This window comes from Acipenser ruthenus, chromosome 1 (genome assembly GCF_902713425.1).
Source record: "Acipenser ruthenus chromosome 1, fAciRut3.2 maternal haplotype, whole genome shotgun sequence".
Lineage (NCBI taxonomy): Eukaryota > Metazoa > Chordata > Actinopteri > Acipenseriformes > Acipenseridae > Acipenser > Acipenser ruthenus.
This window is the reverse complement of record NC_081189.1, coordinates 104,836,739-104,854,487: the sequence shown is the minus strand read 5'-3', so window position 1 is coordinate 104,854,487 and position 17,749 is coordinate 104,836,739. Positions and strand designations below refer to the sequence as shown.

Genomic DNA, 17,749 nt, shown 5'->3' with positions numbered 1-17,749 from the left:
TCCTTTTTGTAACGAGGTGACCAGAACTGAACACAATATTCTAGGTGAGGTCTTACTAATGCATTGTAAAGTTTTGTAAAGAATCTATGAAAAAGACCTAGGAGTTTATGTTGACTCAGAAATGTCTTCATCTAGACAATGTGGGGAAGCTATAAAAAAGGCCAACAAGATGCTCAGATATATTGTGAAAAGTGTTGAATTTAAATCAAGGGAAGTAATGTTAAAACTTTACAATGCATTAGCAAGACCTCATCTAGAATATTGTGTTCATCGCTGCTGGAGTATGCAGTACCACCACCACTGCAAGAGTGTCCTGTGCTGAGTGCAGCATTACCACTGCCAGTGCCACCATCACTGCTGGAGTATGCAGTGCCACCACCACTGCAAGAGTGTCCTGTGCTGAGGGCAGCATTACCACTTCCAGCGCCACCACCACTGCCGGAGTGTCCCGAGCTGAGGGCAGCATGGCCTCTGCCAGCACCAGCGGCACGTCCAGAGTGCCCAGCTCTTGTGCCACTGCCGGAGTGTCTCGTACTGAGGGCAGTATACCGCTGCCAGTGCCACCGCCACTTCCAGAGTGCACTGCCTTTGCTAGAGGATCCAGCCTGTGCAATGTCAGAATTTCCGCTGACGCTATTGCCACTGTTAGCATTGCCGCTGCCAGTATTGCCAAGGGCAGCATTTCTGCTGCCAGGATTGCCCAGCCTGGCATTTGTCAGCATTTCTGCTGACAGCATTGCTGCCAGTGCCGCCGGGTTTTGCCCAGTCGTCTTTTTCAAATTCTGGGCCAATCTAGATTTTCCCGATTGGACGCAGGCGAGTGCCGAAAAAAAGTGGTAATGTACAGGGCATATATGTGCGTATTTTTCTTCATGATGAATCGAGATAAGAAAGTCGCAAATCCTGAAACATATTATTATTATTGTTAGTAGTAGTAGTATTTATTTCTTAGCAGACGCCCTTATCCAGGGCGACTTACAGTTGTTATAAAATATCACAATACAAAGTTTCACATTACAAAATATCACATTACAGAATATAACATTACAGATAAGAGCAGTTATAAAGTAAAATCAGTAGAAAATAAGATCAAATTCAAATGAGTGAAATAAAGAATACAGTAAATAATAATATTTAAGAGCGAATTCGCAGTGTCCTGACAGGAACATTTGGTGGTACCTTTGTAAGGACAGCCCAGATGGTGGTCAGGGACTGAGCAGTCCTGATATCCATGGGTAGGTCGTTCCACCACTGAATAGTGGTGGAGCATGAGTCTAAAAGCACACCAGTTTTGCATAGTTGTTATGCCGTGTAGAAAATATGGTGATTGTCTCCACCAAGAACACCAGATGTCTGCTGCAGTCTGCAAGATATTAAGTCGTGCACACGAGATAGTACCTGGTGCACATGAGATAGTATCTGATGCTCACGAGATAGTACCTGGTGCACATGAGATAGTATCTGGTGCACATGAGATAGTATCTGATGCTCACGAGATAGTACCTGGTGCACATGAGATAGTATCTGGTGCTCATGAGATAGTATCTGGTGCTCACGAGATAGTACCTGGTGCACATGAGATAGTATCTGTTGCACATGAGATAGTATCTGATGCTCACGAGATAGTACCTTGTGCACATGAGATAGTATCTGTTGCACATGAGATAGTATCTGGTGCTCACGAGATAGTACCTGGTGCACATGAGATAGTATCTGGTGCTCACAAGATAGTATCTGATGCTCACGAGATAGTATCTGATGCTCACGAGATAGTATCTGGTGCTCACGAGATAGTACCTGGTGCACATGAGATAGTATCTGGTGCTCACGAGATAGTACTTGGTGCACATGAGATAGTATCTGGTGCTCACGAGATAGTATCTGGTGCACATGAGATAGTATCTGGTGCTCACGAGATAGTACCTGGTGCACATGAGATAGTATCTGGTGCTCACGAGATAGTACCTGGTGCACATGAGATAGTATCTGGTGCTCATGAGATAGTATCTGGTGCACATGAGATAGTATCTGGTGCACATGAGATAGTATCTGGTGCTCACGAGATAGTATCTGGTGCTCACGAGATAGTATCTGGTGCTCACGAGATAGTACCTGGTGCACATGAGATAGTATCTGGTGCTCACGAGATAGTATCTGGTGCACATGAGATAGTATCTGGTGCACATGAGATAGTATCTGGTGCACATGAGATAGTATCTGATGCTCACGAGATAGTACCTGGTGCACATGAGATAGTATCTGGTGCTCACGAGATAGTATCTGGTGCTCACGAGATAGTATCTGGTGCTCACGAGATAGTATCTGGTGCTCACGAGATAGTACCTGGTGCACATGAGATAGTATCTGGTGCTCACGAGATAGTACCTGGTGCACATGAGATAGTATCTGGTGCTAACGAGATAGTATCAGCAAAGGAAAGAAGGTACAATTTAAGTGTACTGTCGAGATACTATACATATTTTGACACACACACACAAAAAAAAAAAACGTTCAAGCATTTTGGAAAGTAACCGAAAACACTAATTTCATACAGTATATCAGAAATGAAAGCCCTAAAAAAAGATTTACATAAAACATTTAGGTGGTTGTATTACTTATCTGTGTCCACCAGAGGGACTCTGTGTCAAGTGCACCACTGCTAACACTTTTTGTTTAGTTTAGAATGCCTATACAGACTGCACTATCTGTTCTTATATGTCAAACGGGTTTCTAGAAAGCATTAGACTGTTTGGGTCAGTGGGCAGCCTGCAAAAAGACCACTTACTCACATGCTCAAAATTCCAACACAGAAATATATACAGAACAATTTGACACCATATTGGCACCCAACAATACTCAATAATAACAATAATAATGTTTAGGGTGAAGTTTCCTTAAAACCCACCTCCTGTAATTCTTGGGTCATAGAGATCAATTTTTCATGATACTGATATTTCTTGTTTTGTTTTTACAGCTGTGGCAGAGATATGAGTGTTTCTGAACCTGCTGAAAATGTCAACAGCTGTTGGTGAGCTAGAGTTGTGAATGGAATACAGTACACTGATTTCTTAGTTACTGTGGGTCCATCTGCTACTTTAAACCCCAGCACTCTTGACTGTATTTTTCATGAACCAGAAAACCAGTTGTGAACTACAGTGAAACCTCTCTATTAAGGTCAGTCAAAGGACAAAATGGCCCTGAATATCAAAAGTGCCTCCTGACAATCCGAAACTCACTGTCTCCGTCTGTTTCAACCCGACTCTTATCATGAACGTTATTTCCATCTTAAAACGAAACTCTTCTCTGCTGTTTTCTGACAGGCCGAACGGGTGCAATTTACATAAAAGTGGCGGAATAACTATTTGGTATTTAAATGACAAAATTATATATGATAATTTTGCAAATGACAGTTTTAATGGGATTTTGGGATTTCAATCAATGGACAGGAAGGATTGAAATTTAGTAAAGGCAGAGTAAAACAAAACAGGCGTGTGTTTCAGGAGATATGGTGAAAGAAGAGAAGATTTAATAGAACACTAAATAGCAACGTATAATTGTCAGGGCAGCAGTGTGGAGTAGTGGTTAGGGCTCTGGACTCTTGACCGGAGGGTTGTGGGTTCAATCCCCAGTGGGGGACACTGCTGTTGTACCCTTGAGCAAGGTACTTTACCTAGATTGCTCCAGTAAAAACCCAACTGTATAAATGGGTAATTGTATGTAAAATAATGTGATATCTGTATCATGTGAAATAATGTATAATGTGATATCTTGTAACAATTGTAAGTTGCCCTGGATAAGGGCGTCTGCTAAGAAATAAATAATAATAATAATTGTACAATCTAGTTTTGTTTAATTATAAATATGGTTTGATGGGATTTGGTTTGGATTTTTTAAAAAATAAAAAGTTGTTTAAATTTTATAATTGGAAAGTGTTGGACAAGGCATGGCTGAGAGGTTAAACTTACCTCCCTGCCTAATTGAAAGGAATGGGCAGCAGGTGGCCAGGTGCCAATTAAAGAATTGACTATCAATTAACTCTGATCACCTACCTTTAAAAAGGGGCTGGGAAGACAACTGTGGTTCTTATTTGTTTGTTATTTGTGCTGTGCTGTGCTGTGCTGTGCTGTGCTGTGCTGTGCTGTGCTGTGCAGTGCAGTGCAGTGCAGTGCAGTGCTGTTACCAGTAGAAAGCCTCATCTCTGCATGTTTAACCAGGGTGACTGAACTAAAACTGAAGAACCCTCACCACTGTGTGTGGAACCAGGGTAAGCTACGAACCATCACTGCGTGTGCAGCCGGGATCGTAGATTTAGGTCAGGGGTTTAATTTAGGGGTTTTTACTCCCTCCATGGCTTATTTAGTTCATGGTAGGAAGAGGGTTCCTAGTGTGGGGCCTCCCTGTATAGCGAGAGCAGCAACCTGCCCTGTATCCATATCCTTTCACACTAGGGCTACTATTGCTGGTACCCTAGTGGCGGCAAACAACCACTGCAACCACTTTTACTTAATAAAACCTGGACGCCTGTGCAGGGTTTGCAACATCAAACCCTCTGTGTCTCTCTCGTTCTCTCAGCGGATACACACACGTAACAGTACACCCCTGTTACAGCACCAAATTAAAATAAATAAATAATCATGCATAACATAGATGCATTAGGGGTGGGTATTGGGACTGAGGATCTGTATTGCAATATATTGCCATACTGAAGATATTTTGCCGTGCTGATGTTGATTTTTTTGCTACCAAAACAAATCTACATACGGTATATAAACTGTGGTTTTTGTCATTTTTATGGAATCTAAAGTTTTAGAATGCAATATGACAAATTAAACTCTCATATGGATCCTCTGAAGTATGTGCATGTGCTCCCAATTTGAAAAAAACAGTCCAGGTTTGAAAGCTATTTAAAATTCTCTAAAAACATTGATTTTAAATATAATTTTAAAATTATTACCATTATAAATAATATATTTATTTTAATTTTATATTAAACATGTTTTTCAAAAGTGCATCCTATGACTGTGGCCATAAACACGGGTTTAAAGCTGCTTTATTTATCGGTCAGTGTAGAGACCCAGGGTTTGGAATTAATGACTGACTTTTAAGATTTAATATATATTACAAAACCATAAATAAGTGCTACACATTTATTGAAAATAAAATAAAAATACTGGTAAGTAATGTTATAAACTATTTATTTATGTATCTGCTTTGCTTGTTTATTTCTCACGACTTTACTAGATTATCCCGGGTTTAAAAGGCATGTCGTATGCAGACAGGCTAAAAGAATTGAATCTATTCAGTCTTGAACAAAGAAGACTACGTGGTGATCTGATTCAAGCATTCAAAATCCTAAAAGGTATAGAAAAGTCGACCCAGGGGACTTTTTTGACCTGAAAAAAGAAACAAGGACCAAGGGTCACAAATGGAGATTAGATAAAGGGGCATTCAGAACAGAAAATAGGAGGCACTTTTTTTACACAGAGAATTGTGAGGGTATGGAACCAACTCCCCAGTAATGTTATTGAAGCTGACATCCTGGGATCCTTCAAGAAGCTGCTTGATGAGATTCTGGGATCAATAAGCTACTAACAACCAAACAAGCAAGATGGGCTGACTGGCCTCCTCTCGTTTGTAAACTTTCTTATGTTCTAACTTACAGTACCAGAACCACTGTTTTTTTGTTTTTGTTTTTTATATCTGATGAGATCTAATGAGGCAGGTCCAGGAAAAAAAGATATTCAGAATATAGTGTAAAATTACATTGTCCAGAACTGTCTGCAGATAGTCTTTAAAAATCAATCTAAAAATAATTAAAATTGCACTGATACGGTTCTTAAATTGGTGACAAATAAAAAATAACTGAGTGTTTGTGTAATTTGTAATTTTATTGGATGCAAATCCCCAGGAAAAATACAGGGATGGGAAGAGGACGTGATATACTATACAGGGCATCGTGGTGACTGAAGTTCTGCGCTGCCTGGACATGATCTCATAATCAAAATGAACAGAACAAAACATGTATGACAAAAATAACCAAACCACCAAAGACAACATTTACCCACTAGATACTTTCAAAACAAGCCAAATTTGGCTGGAAAACCACCAATCTGGCAGCACTGATCAAGGTGGAGTAGCCTAAAAGTCACATGCGAGACGCATGCATTACCTATTAGATGTTACCTCAAGTTCAACGTACAAATAAAATGTGAATTTGTATAATTTGTTTTAAAAAAATCTATATTTTAATTGGTGTTCTGGTAATTATATGTAGGACTACACCGCAGTATATAAGGGTGTTGGTACCAGCGCATATTTTACTTCAGCCTTTTATAAACAACGTACCTCAATGTTTGATGCGATGCAGCCATCCTTTTTAGATTGTTTTATTAGGACATGATTCCACACATGTGACTTTGCTTTGAAGGATTCTTTTGTGTTAGCACTGATAACATTACGAGTTCTCGCGGGAAGTGATTATCTCGCGAGATAATAGCCAACACTTTCCAGTAGACGTTTCCCTGAATGAGTTTAACCAAAAATACCGGTATTGTTGTTCAAATACCGGTTATTGTATTGCCTGATAAATATCGCAATATACCGGTATATCAGTATTATCGCGCACCCCTACGATGCATTCCATGCACCCCTCTTCATCATCCTCATAATATGTACATTGCTGCACGTTATACTCTAAAATGACAGTAAGAATTTTTTGATTTTTTTTTTTTTATCTTGTTTGTCTGACTGACACATTGAATTGAAAGGTCAGTGATTGGTCTTGATTGTTGAACTGGTACCTTAACCACTGTGTAGAAAAAAAGAAAGAGAAGCAATGCTTTCAATTTAAAATGTATTTGCTGTGTTTATTAGTAAAAAGTTGGACGAGCTGCCATTTTTAAAGCTTATTGTAATGACCAATACAAACAATGCTTCTCGAAAGAGAACAGTATTGATGAAAACTCTACTGTGATTACATCAGGTTACAGTTATTTTTTACTACTGTAGTCGTGGCAGGCACAGGTTAAAGCAGCAATTAGGATGATAAACTCCTCGAAGTCCACTTCAGAGTCTCCATTCTGATCCAAGTTCTTCATCAGGTTATCAACCTCATCCTGGTTCTTAGCACTCTGCAATAGGAGGGATAATTTGAGTAGTTAGTACAGGTAATACACACCTTTAAACAAGTGCAAAAGAAAATAATTGTTATGAAATTAAGAGGAAATAATAAAAAGCTATTTGTGTAATTCCGGCTATTTTACATAAGAACATAAGAAAGTTTACAAACGAGAGGAGGCCATTCAGCCCATCTTGCTCGTTTGGTTGTTAGTAGCTTATTGATCCCAGAATCTCATCAAGCAGCTTCTTGAAGGATCCCAGGGTGTCAGCTTCAACAACATTACTGGGGAGTTGGTTCCAGACCCTCACAATTCTCTGTGTAAAAAAGTGCCTCCTATTTTCTGTTCTGAATGCCCCTTTATCTAATCTCCATTTGTGACCCCTGGTCCTTGTTTCTTTTTTCAGGTCAAAAAAGTCCCCTGGGTCGACTTTGTCTATACCTTTTAGGATTTTGAATGCTTGAATCAGATCGCCACATAGTCTTCTTTGTTCAAGACTGAATAGATTCAATTATTTTAGCCTGTCTGCATACAACATGCCTTTTAAACCCGGGATAATTCTGGTTGCTCTTCTTTGCACTCTTTCTAGAGCAGCAATATCCTTTTTGTAATGTGACCAGAACTGAACACAATATTCTAGGTGAGGTCTTACTAATGCATTATTACTTCCCTTGATTTAAATTCAACACTTCTCACAATATATCCGAGCATCTTGTTGGCCTTTTTTATAGCTTCCCCACATTGTCTAGGTGAAGACATTTCTGAGTCAACATAAACTCCTAGGTCTTTTTCAGAGATTCCTTCTTCAATTTCAGTATCTCCCATATGATATTTATAATGAACATTTTTATTGCCTGCGTGCAGTACTTTACACTTTTCTCTATTAAATGTAATTTGCCATGTATCTGCCCAGTTCTGAATGCTGTCTAGATCATTTTGAATGACCTTTGCTGCTGCAACAGTGTTTGCCACTCCTCCTATTTTTGTGTCGTCTGCAAATTTAACGAGTTTGCTTAATATACCAGAATCTAAATCATGAATGTAGATTAGGAATAGCAGAGGACCTAATACTGATCCCTGTGGTACTCCACTGGTTACCTCGCTCCATTTTGAGGTTTCTCCTCTAATCAGTACTTTCTGTTTTCTACATGTTAACCACTCCCTAATCCATGTGCATGCATTTCCTTTAATCCCTACTGCGTTCAGTTTGAGAATTCATCTTTTATGCGGAACTTTGTCAAAAGCTTTCTGGAAATCCTAAATTAAACCATGTCGTATGCTTTGCAATTATCCATTGTCGATGTTGCATCCTCAAAAAAATAAAGCAGGTTAGATAGACATGATCTCCCTTTCCTAAGACCATGCTGACTGTCTCCCAGGATATTGTTACCATATAGGTCATTTTCCATTTTGGATCTTATTATAGTTTCCATAAGTTTACATATAATAGAAGTCAGGCTTAATGGTCTGTAGTTACCTGGTTTTACAACATAAAATACAAAGAAGCAGTATACAGTATTCGTCTGTTTAATTTGACAGATTTTATTATACTGTGTGTTATTTCTCTTGAATATTACTCCTTAGAAACTGAAATACCAGGAAGATCTTTTTGAACCGGTTTCCCCTCCAACCCTTCCTAATGAATTCACTGTGTATTCTTCACAAATTCATCCCCTCTGACTCACCCACCAGGGGATTGTGACAAGTGTTCATGTGTGCACAAATTCATGCCTTATACATCATTTGTGACAATGGAACATGGAATGAATACCACAAATTAAATCCACATGAATTAACAGGGCCGAATTCAACATGAATTTCTTCAGAACCTCAGAGTAAGCTAGGTATGAAGAGCAGTTTAAAAGTACATGTAGTTGCTGCACGTCTACCTAAAACTGAATGAGAAATGAATGGTAATTAACAAACAAAAATGCTTTATCTTACCTTGAGAAAAGCTGGAAACTCAGTTTCCATAAGTGTCTTGAGCTCTGATTTGTTAAGAGACCCCTTGTTGCCGTCTGCACCCGAGTACTTGTCAAAGGTTTTCATGATGATTGCCATTGCGGTTTCCAGCTGAGACATCTTTGCAGTTTTTTTTTCTGTATTGCTGACCTGATATTCAAATAATGCAGCAAACAGACTGTTAATGGAGATGGTGCAGAGAAATGGGGGGACCTATATACACCTACCGGCAGCAAAAACAAACACTTTGGTCTCTGGTTTCAGTATTTACTTTGTCAATAGCCTGTGCTATTGTCCTGACAACTGGCTTTTGTGAATAAAAGGGCATGCTTGCTCTGTGTCACTAAGGAGTGGTCTCACAGATACTTTTCTTCTCTTTAGCCATTCAAAACCATATGTATTTTCAGTTGGCCCATCTTACTATTTACTTTTGATTACTACATTTTATAATGGAAGGGTTGTTTGCATGAACCTGTTAAAAATCTTAGGTAAATATAGTTGGAACATATTGATTACTGACATGGAGACTGTAATTATTATTTTTTTTTGCAAATCATTTCATATGCTGAAAAGCGCATTCCCAATCTCACTGTACCTATGAATGGAAGCTGGCCCCTCCCTTTTAGATAGGCCTAGAATGGCCAGCACTGGTCTGTCCTAGTCAGAGCCAGGTACCAGATAAGAACTATGTTGACTTTAAAACCGATCCACAAAAAGGGAGACAAAACCGAACCAGGTAACTACAGACCAATAAGCCTGACTTCAATTTATACAAAATGTCTGAAAAACAGCTTTTGACATTGCATACAGTAGCTGATGCAGAAACCAAACAGTTTCTCAGTTATATGTGCGTAATGCATTGTGTCCTATTTCCTATTCATATTGTGTGGTCAAAGTGTTGTAGTTTAGAATTATTCAACAAGATGTGTTGCTGCATTGAGGGGAAGTTCAATTTTATGTGGTGTGAGACTTTAAGGCTATGTTCTCACATCAGGGTTTATTTCCTGCTGACTCAACTCAGTTTCTGGGGTCTTTAGCTGAAACAGAAGTCGATGGTAAAATGCGAGAAAAATGACATAACTCATAAAATGATTTCATTTAACAGAACCACTAGTTTGAACTTGCTGTTTGAAAAGGTATTCTTCCTAACAGTAAGGTTCTTTATCACCTCCTTTTACATATTGCTTTCCATGGTGACCAATATCTATCTATCTATCTATATCAATGTCAATCTCCCCACATCTGTATTAAAATAAACACACTCTCATTCTTGCTATAAGAAAAGAGCATAGCTGGATATTGTTAGAATTACCAGGTGGAAAAGCAAGAAGCGGGAAAACTGTGGTAAACTGACCCTCGTGATAGGGTTCAAATACAGCCCATTACAGTTGATGCCACCTACTTAACTGAAACATTATGATTCAATTTTCAATAGAGGACTATCAAATGTGTACAGAAACTGCAATTAAGATAAGAAACTGCAGTTAAATATTTCTTGAACTTTGTGTTAACTATGAAGTATAGGCACTTGTTCCCTGACTCACAGATTGGTTAAACAAAGTATTAAAAGTGTTAATGGACTGAATCATATTAGCTCCACCTTGTGTATACATATCAGTTGGTTAACCAGGGGGTGTGTTAGTAGTGTGTTGAATGGGTATGTATCTTACCATTACTTTCTTTTGTATCCATGCATTTGTAACAGGGGAAGGGGGTATAGCTTTGGTAGTCTGACCACGCCAGCTCAATGAAAAGCACTACAATATAAAGTGCCTTGCATAAGTATTCACCCCCTTTGGACTTTTCCACATTTTGTAGTGTTACAACCTGGAATTAAAATTGATTTAATTGGGATTTTTACCATTTGATTTACACAACATACTTAACACTTTGAAGGTGCAAAATATTTTTTTATTGTGACACAAAAGTTAATTAAACAAAAAAAGACATTTGTTGGTTGCATAAGTATTCACCCCCCTGAGTCAATACTTGGTAGAAGCACCTTTGGCAGCAATTACAGCTGTGAGTCTTTTTGGGTAAGTCTCTACCAGCTTTGCACATCTGGATCCTGCAAACAGGTTTTCCTCTAGAATTTCCCTGTATTTGGCTCCATCCATCTTGCCCTCAATCCTGACCAGTTTCCCAGACCAGTTTCGATGAAAAGCATCCCCATAACATGATGCTGCCACCACCATGCTTCACCGTGGGGATGGTGTTCTCAGGGTGATGAGCAGTGTTGGCTTTGCACCACACATAGCGTTTTGCGCTAAGGCCAAAAAGTTCAATTTTGGTTTAATCAGATCAGAGAACCTTTTTCCACATGTTTGCTGTGTCTCCCACATGCCTTTTGGCAAAATCCAAACATGATTTGATATGGGTTTTTTTTCAGCAATGGCTTTCTTCTCGCCACTCTTCCATAAAGCCCAGCTTTGTGGAGCATCCGGGTTATAGTTGTCCCATGGACGGTTTCTCCCATCTCAGTTGTGGATCCCTCCAGCTCCTTCAGAGTTACCATTGGCCACTTGGTTGCTTCTCTGACTAATGCCCTCCTTACCTGGTCACTGAGTTTTGGTGGACTCTAGGCAGAGTCACGGTTGTGCCATATTCTTTCCATTTTTTAATAATGGATTTAACGGTGCTCCGGGGGATGTTCAAAAGAAAATTAAAAGCTACACTGTTGTGTTTGGTTGTGCTGTGTTTGTTACTGTTCATGATGGGTGTGTGTGTGGGTGTCGTGTGGTGTGGATTGTTGGTGTTGCCGTAGGTGAGTGGGCGTGCTGGTTTACGGCAGTGAGATACGATGCTGGAGTTAGAAAAACACACGATAAAGCGTCGTGTTAGTTTACTGTAACACGTTGTTCGAGTCGTTTGTTTTTACAATACAACATTGGCGACAAGGATGGCTGAAGTTTCGCTTTCACCCCCGCCGTTCTTCCTGGCTCTACCTGGCGAGCCGCCTGTTCCCTGGACTCGCTGGCTTTCGTCTTTCCAGACGTACCTGCTTGCTCTCGGTCTGGCTGATGTGAGCGATGCCCGCAAGTGTGCCCTGCTGCTGCACTGCCTGGGGACTGAGGGACAGCGCGTCTTTTCAACTTTGGGACCGGCTGACACATACGCTGAAGCTGTCGCTGCACTCCAGGGGCATTTTGCGGCCACACAGAGCGTCCTCCTCCGGCGTTTCAACTTCAGACAGTGGGGCCAGCGGCCGGATGAGTCCATTCTCCAATATACAGCTGCATTGCGTGAATTGGCACTACCATGTAAATTTGGAGCACTGTATGACGAAATGATTCGGGACTTCCTTATTGAGAAAACCTCCAGTGCGCAAGTGCGTGAGAGACTGTTACTCGAATCTGATGAGTTAACTTTGGCTAAAGCCATTCAATTAGCGTGCCAAGTAGAGTCTGCTGTTGCCTGTGCTGCTAAAATTACTGGGGCTCACTCTGTTGCTACAACTACTGAACTTACAGTGCAGAAAGTTCAGCCTGCCTTACTGCAACAGAACACAGAACCTGGTCTCCCTGTCCAACAAGCACAGCAACTTCCTGTTCGTTTTAGGCAGCATTGTGGAAAGTGTGGGTCCAACAGGCATGAGTCCAGAGCCCCTGACTGCCCAGCACGGGGGAAAACCTGCAGAAACTGTAATAAATTGAACCACTTTGCCAGGTGGTGTCGGTCCACCCCAGCAGCAGCACTAGTACCAGCTACAATCCACACTGTGCTCTCCAACCCTACTGGCTTTAAGACTTGTGCCGTATACCTCAGGGATGTCTGCCTTCCCCTGCTCTTGGACACTGGGGCCAAGGTGTCTCTGCTTAATTTCGACACCTACAAACAGTTTTTCTCGCACCTGCCCCTTCAGCGCCCCTCCACCGCTCTGAGTGGCTATGGACATACTAGAATCAAAGTCCTGGGCTCCCTCCAGCTGCCAGTGCGCAATGGCACCAGGGCTCTGCCGGCCTTTCCATTCCACGTCACACGCAAGGGGGCCAACCTCCTGGGTCTTGACCTCTTCATGGGGCTCGGTTTCTCATTGACCGACAACTACTGGTTGCCTCCCCCCAGCAACGCCAGTGGTCGGCGCTGTTTGATGGCTTGGGCTGCCTGTCCGCCTTCACTCACCAACCCAAGGTCGATCCTGCAGTGACCCCAGTGATCCAGCCACTGCGCCGCATTCCCCTCGCCCTGCGGGATCAAGTGTCGGCTGAGCTGAAGGCCCTACTGGATTCTGGGATTATTGAGCCCATCAACGCTTCACCCTGGATATCAAACCTGGTGATAGCAAAGAAGAAGTCGGGGGGGCTCCGCATCTGTGTGGATCTGAGAGCTGTGAACATGGCCATCATCCCAGACAAATACCTGCTTCCAACAGTGGAGGAGCTCACCACCCACTTTTACGGTTCCACAGTTTTCAGTAAACTGGACTTACGCCAAGGCTACCTCCAGGTTCCCTTACACCCTAGCAGCAGGGACCTCACTGCTTTTCTTACACACGCTGGTGTTTTCCGCTACACCCGCATGCCCTTCGGTCTGAGCTCGGCACCCAGCTGCTTTCAAAAGATCATGTCCTCCGTCTTCGCCGGCGTCCCGGGCGTGTCTCTCTATCTTGACGACATTGTGGTGCACGGCCCCAACGCCTCTACCCATGATGAGCGCCTCTGCCAGGTGTTCCGCATGCTGGCCAAGCACAACCTCACGCTCAACGAGGAGAAGTGCGTCTTTTCCGTGCCGGAAATCGAGTTTGTGGGGTTCCGGCTGTCGGCACACAGCATCTTCCCATTGCAGTCTAATGTGGACGCGATCCACCGCATTCCGGAGCCCACATCGGCTGCACAGCTCGCCTCCTTCCTGGGAATGACTGCGTACTACCTCCGCTTCCTGCCGCAGTACTCAGCCACAACATCGCCCCTGCATCAGCTGCTTAAGAAGGAGGCTCCCTGGACCTGGACTGTGGACTGTCGGAGGTCGTGCGCCTGCTGAAGCGCCAGCTCACCACTGCACCCATCCTGGCACACTTTGACCTCGCAAGCCCAACCTTGGTCACCTGTGAAGCCTCTGCCTCGGCGCTGGGTGCTGTCCTCTCTCAACTCCAGGATGGGACAGAGAGGCCTATTGCTTTCGCCTCTCGAGCATTGAGCCCTACCGAACAAAAGTACTCGGTTGGGGAGCGTGAGGCGCTGGTGTGTGTCTGGGCATGTGAACGCTGCACATGTACCTCTATGGCCGGGTGTTCACGATCCGCACGGACCACCAGGCTCTCACAGCCTTGATGTCCACCTCAGGCACAGGACACAGACCGCTCCGGCTGTACAGGTGGGCGGGTCGTCTGCAACAGTACAACTTCAAGCTCCAGTTCACCCCGGACCGTGACAACGTGGTAGCAGACCTTCTCTCCAGAGCCGTCATCGCTCCTGACCCTGCCGGCCAGCTGGCAGACACGGAAGATGACCTGATTCAGCTGTTGCACACTCCTCTCCAGGCTGTAGTTTCCCGCCTTGAGCTCCAGCAGGCATCGGCGGAGGACCCCCTATTCCGTGCCCTGCGCTCCTACATCACAGGTGGCTGGCCTACCCGGGTGCCTGACGAGCTAGCACCATTCGCCCGAGTCAAGGAGGAGCTGTCGTGCTGGAATGACACTTGTGTGGGCCGGGGTCACTGCACAGTAGTGCCGAGTGCTCTGCGGGCATGAGTGCTGGCTATGGCACACGAGGGACACCTGGGCATCGTCAGATTGAAGCAGCGATGTCGGGACCTCATTTGGTGGCCTGGTTTTGACCACGATGTTGAGGTGATGGTCAGGGACTGTACTGTCTGCCTGCTCAGCGGGAAAACTGGACAGCCGGCTCCACCACCCCTGCAACCACTGACCTGGCCGTCCAAACCATGGGAACATCTGCAGATGGACATCTGTGGGGAAATCCATGGCGTACCCCACCACTAGCGCTTTCTCGTGGTCATCTATGACCTCCATTCCAAATGGCCTGAAGTCTTCCCAGTGGGCTCAGTCACCTCCCAAACCATAATCAACATCTTAGACACCGTCATCGCCTGCTGGGGGGTTTCGCCAGCGCTTCTAATGTTGGGGCAAGAGCTACAATTGCCATTGGATAGGCTGCGCCCACCCCAGGCTCACCGTCATGCACCCCCTGCTCACACCAGGGTCCGCCAGCGCCAGCGCCACATGAAGCAGCAGTTCGACAGAGCACGCACAGTGAAGCCGCCTGACATAAACGCCTTGGACTGGGTCAGAGCTAAACGGCCCCACCGTGGAGACAAGCTCCAGTCCTTCTGGTCCTCCCCGCTTCATGTCAGCCGCCAGCTGGGACCAGCTACTTTCCAGCTCCAGGACGGGTCTCATTGGCATGCTAGTCGGCTGCGCAAAGTGCCGCCTCCTGAATCTCAGCCAGTACCCTTTGGCCACCATGGAACTGGGTTATGGCCCTCCAGTGCAGATGCTGTGACTGATGGAGGGGGCCCCGCACCTGTTGGGCCGGCAGCACGGCCCAGTCGGGCTCGCCAGCGTCCGGGCTACCTGCAGGACTTTGTGACCTCCTTCCACACCTGAATCTCTGTGCGGGGGAAGGGGGAGGGGGGGGGGGGGGGAATGTTGTGTTTGGTTGTGCTGTGTTTGTTACTGTTCATGATGGGTGTGTGTGTGTGGGTGTCGTGCGGTGTGCATTGTTGGCGTTGCCGTAGGTGAGTGGGCGTGCTGGTTTACGGCAGTGAGATACGATGCTGGAGTTAGAAAAACACACGATAAAGCGTCGTGTTAGTTTACTGTAACACATTGTTCGAGTCGTTTGTTTTTACAATACAACATACACGATGCACCGTTTAAACAAATAAAAAAAACACATTGGGCACCAATTCATAAAAGTACTTGCCGACTGCTGTAATAAAACACATTTTGTTTAAAACTAACAAAAGTCATCCAAATTGCTATTCATAAAATGATCCGAGCAAACGGGGACTGTCGCAAAACACTTTATGAATGGGTATACAGTCGTTTAAGAACAAAAATCTGCCTCTTTTTGATGACATCATCAGTATTATTAATGTTCCCTGGGTGGCATCGGTAGCTGTTGCAAAAAGAAAAACGGAATCCACCGACAGTAGCCTACTACAAGTGCCATAATTTAGAAAAAAAAAGTATTTCCGTTTTGTTTGGCAACGCTGGTAAACACATTTCCACACGCACACATAAGATTCCCATTCTTAACTGCAGGACCAAAAAAAAAAAAAAAACTAAACAAAAAGCACTATAGGAGGACATTTGAATAATACTCATGAACTCCTGTTTTCTCATTTCGACAGGCGTTAACCCTTTATGAATAGACCCCATTCTCGCTAATCACGCAAGTCTTTGTCTGGGCAGCTCAGTTTAAAAGTCCTTCAAGGATTCAAGTGGTGCACAAAGTGAGGACTAGTCTGCAACGTCTTTGTACAGTGACAGCACAGCAACATTCACTTCACTGGGGGCAAGCAACCTTAAGAGCAGGTAGGCAGACAAACACTGCATTAGCGTCGGAGAATGACTTGATTTGAGGGGCTAGACTTGTTTCCCTTTTACCAATTCATGTGGAATTGTAGCTAATAGCCGCACCTGCCATATCATTATTTAAAACATGCAAAGAAATGTAAACAACCAAAAAGAAAGTGCTCAAAAAGAAACGTGCTGCAGATATTCATACAAATAATTCAAACAAACTAAAAATCTAATTGTGAAATAAATCTCAGCTCGAACAAACAAGTGAATACAAAATCAAACAAATAATAAATCAGTGAAAGTCATACAAAAAACACCCATGTTACACATTAGTGATTCATTCCATGGAATTTAGTAGGTAAAAGGGCACTTGCATATAATGCACCCACATCTAAAAACCTGTTGCTTGAACTTTGGAATGCAACAAATGGAACTTCACCATTGTTCTGAAGAAAAATGTAATATCAATGCAAAAAGCTATGACAGTGCTAAGACTAAGCTCTTTTGATTTTAATGATATTGCCCAAATTGACACACTATTTGTAATGTTCTGAGAAGCCGGATCTTGTACTGCAAAGTATTCATGATAAAGTCCAAATAGTCTTGTTATTAACTTCTTTAACAACAGTCTAGAGCGGTTCACTTTCTTCATAGTGTAACGCCCTGTGGGAGCTTGCAGACTCCGCGAGGAAGAGACATCCCAGCAGTGGGGTGACTCCCGGAGAGCTGCACTATTGGTGAAGGGATAATCAAACGATGGGGAACCAGCCAACCGGGGTCGACTGGGGGTGGGGCCTACGAAGTGATAAAGGGGGCTCCACGTTGTCGCGGGGGGGTTGTTGGACGACAGATAATGGAGACAGCATGACTAGAATTAGTTTGACGGAAGATAAATCGTGAGGTTAGAGGGTGTAAAATAAATTGTCAGCTCCAAGCTTGCCTGAGGAAGCCACAGACAGCAAGAGGGTTTCCACGGAATCAAAGGATAGAGACAGAACCAGACCGGCGGACAACAGTGAGAGGTATTGAGGCCGTGGAGGAGTGCTTTAGGGAGAGAGAGAGTGTGTTCACCAAATGTCCGCCCCCGACCCCACCTGACTACTTTCCTGTCACCTCCTTACTTCTAAATAAATACAGGTTTTACCAGACCTGAAATTCATTTGTGCCCTTGAGTGATTCCATC

The 17,749-nt window shown here is 43.5% G+C and overlaps 1 protein-coding gene across 1 annotated transcript; it reads right to left on the bottom strand.

The window, feature by feature from the left end:
- Positions 1 to 6,839: 6,839 nt before the first annotated feature.
- LOC131697929 (protein S100-P-like) lies at positions 6,840 to 9,302 on the bottom strand. The gene is made up of 2 exons (XM_058990073.1): positions 9,063 to 9,302; positions 6,840 to 7,130 (listed from the first exon to the last, which is right to left on the bottom strand). The coding sequence occupies exons 1-2, from the start codon at positions 9,198 to 9,200 to the stop codon at positions 6,990 to 6,992; spliced, it is 279 nt and encodes a 92-aa protein (XP_058846056.1). The 5' UTR covers positions 9,201 to 9,302; the 3' UTR covers positions 6,840 to 6,989.
- Between the last annotated feature and the right edge of the window lie 8,447 nt (positions 9,303 to 17,749).

Excerpts from the sequence above, each read along its gene's own strand:
- LOC131697929 (XM_058990073.1), bottom strand. The coding sequence starts at position 9,200 with ATGTCTCAGCTGGAAACCGCAATGGCAATCATCATGAAAACCTTTGAC. Across the intron at positions 7,131-9,062 it reads AGTTTCCAGCTTTTCTCAAG|AGTGCTAAGAACCAGGATGA; the intron begins GTAAGATAAAGC and ends CTCCTATTGCAG.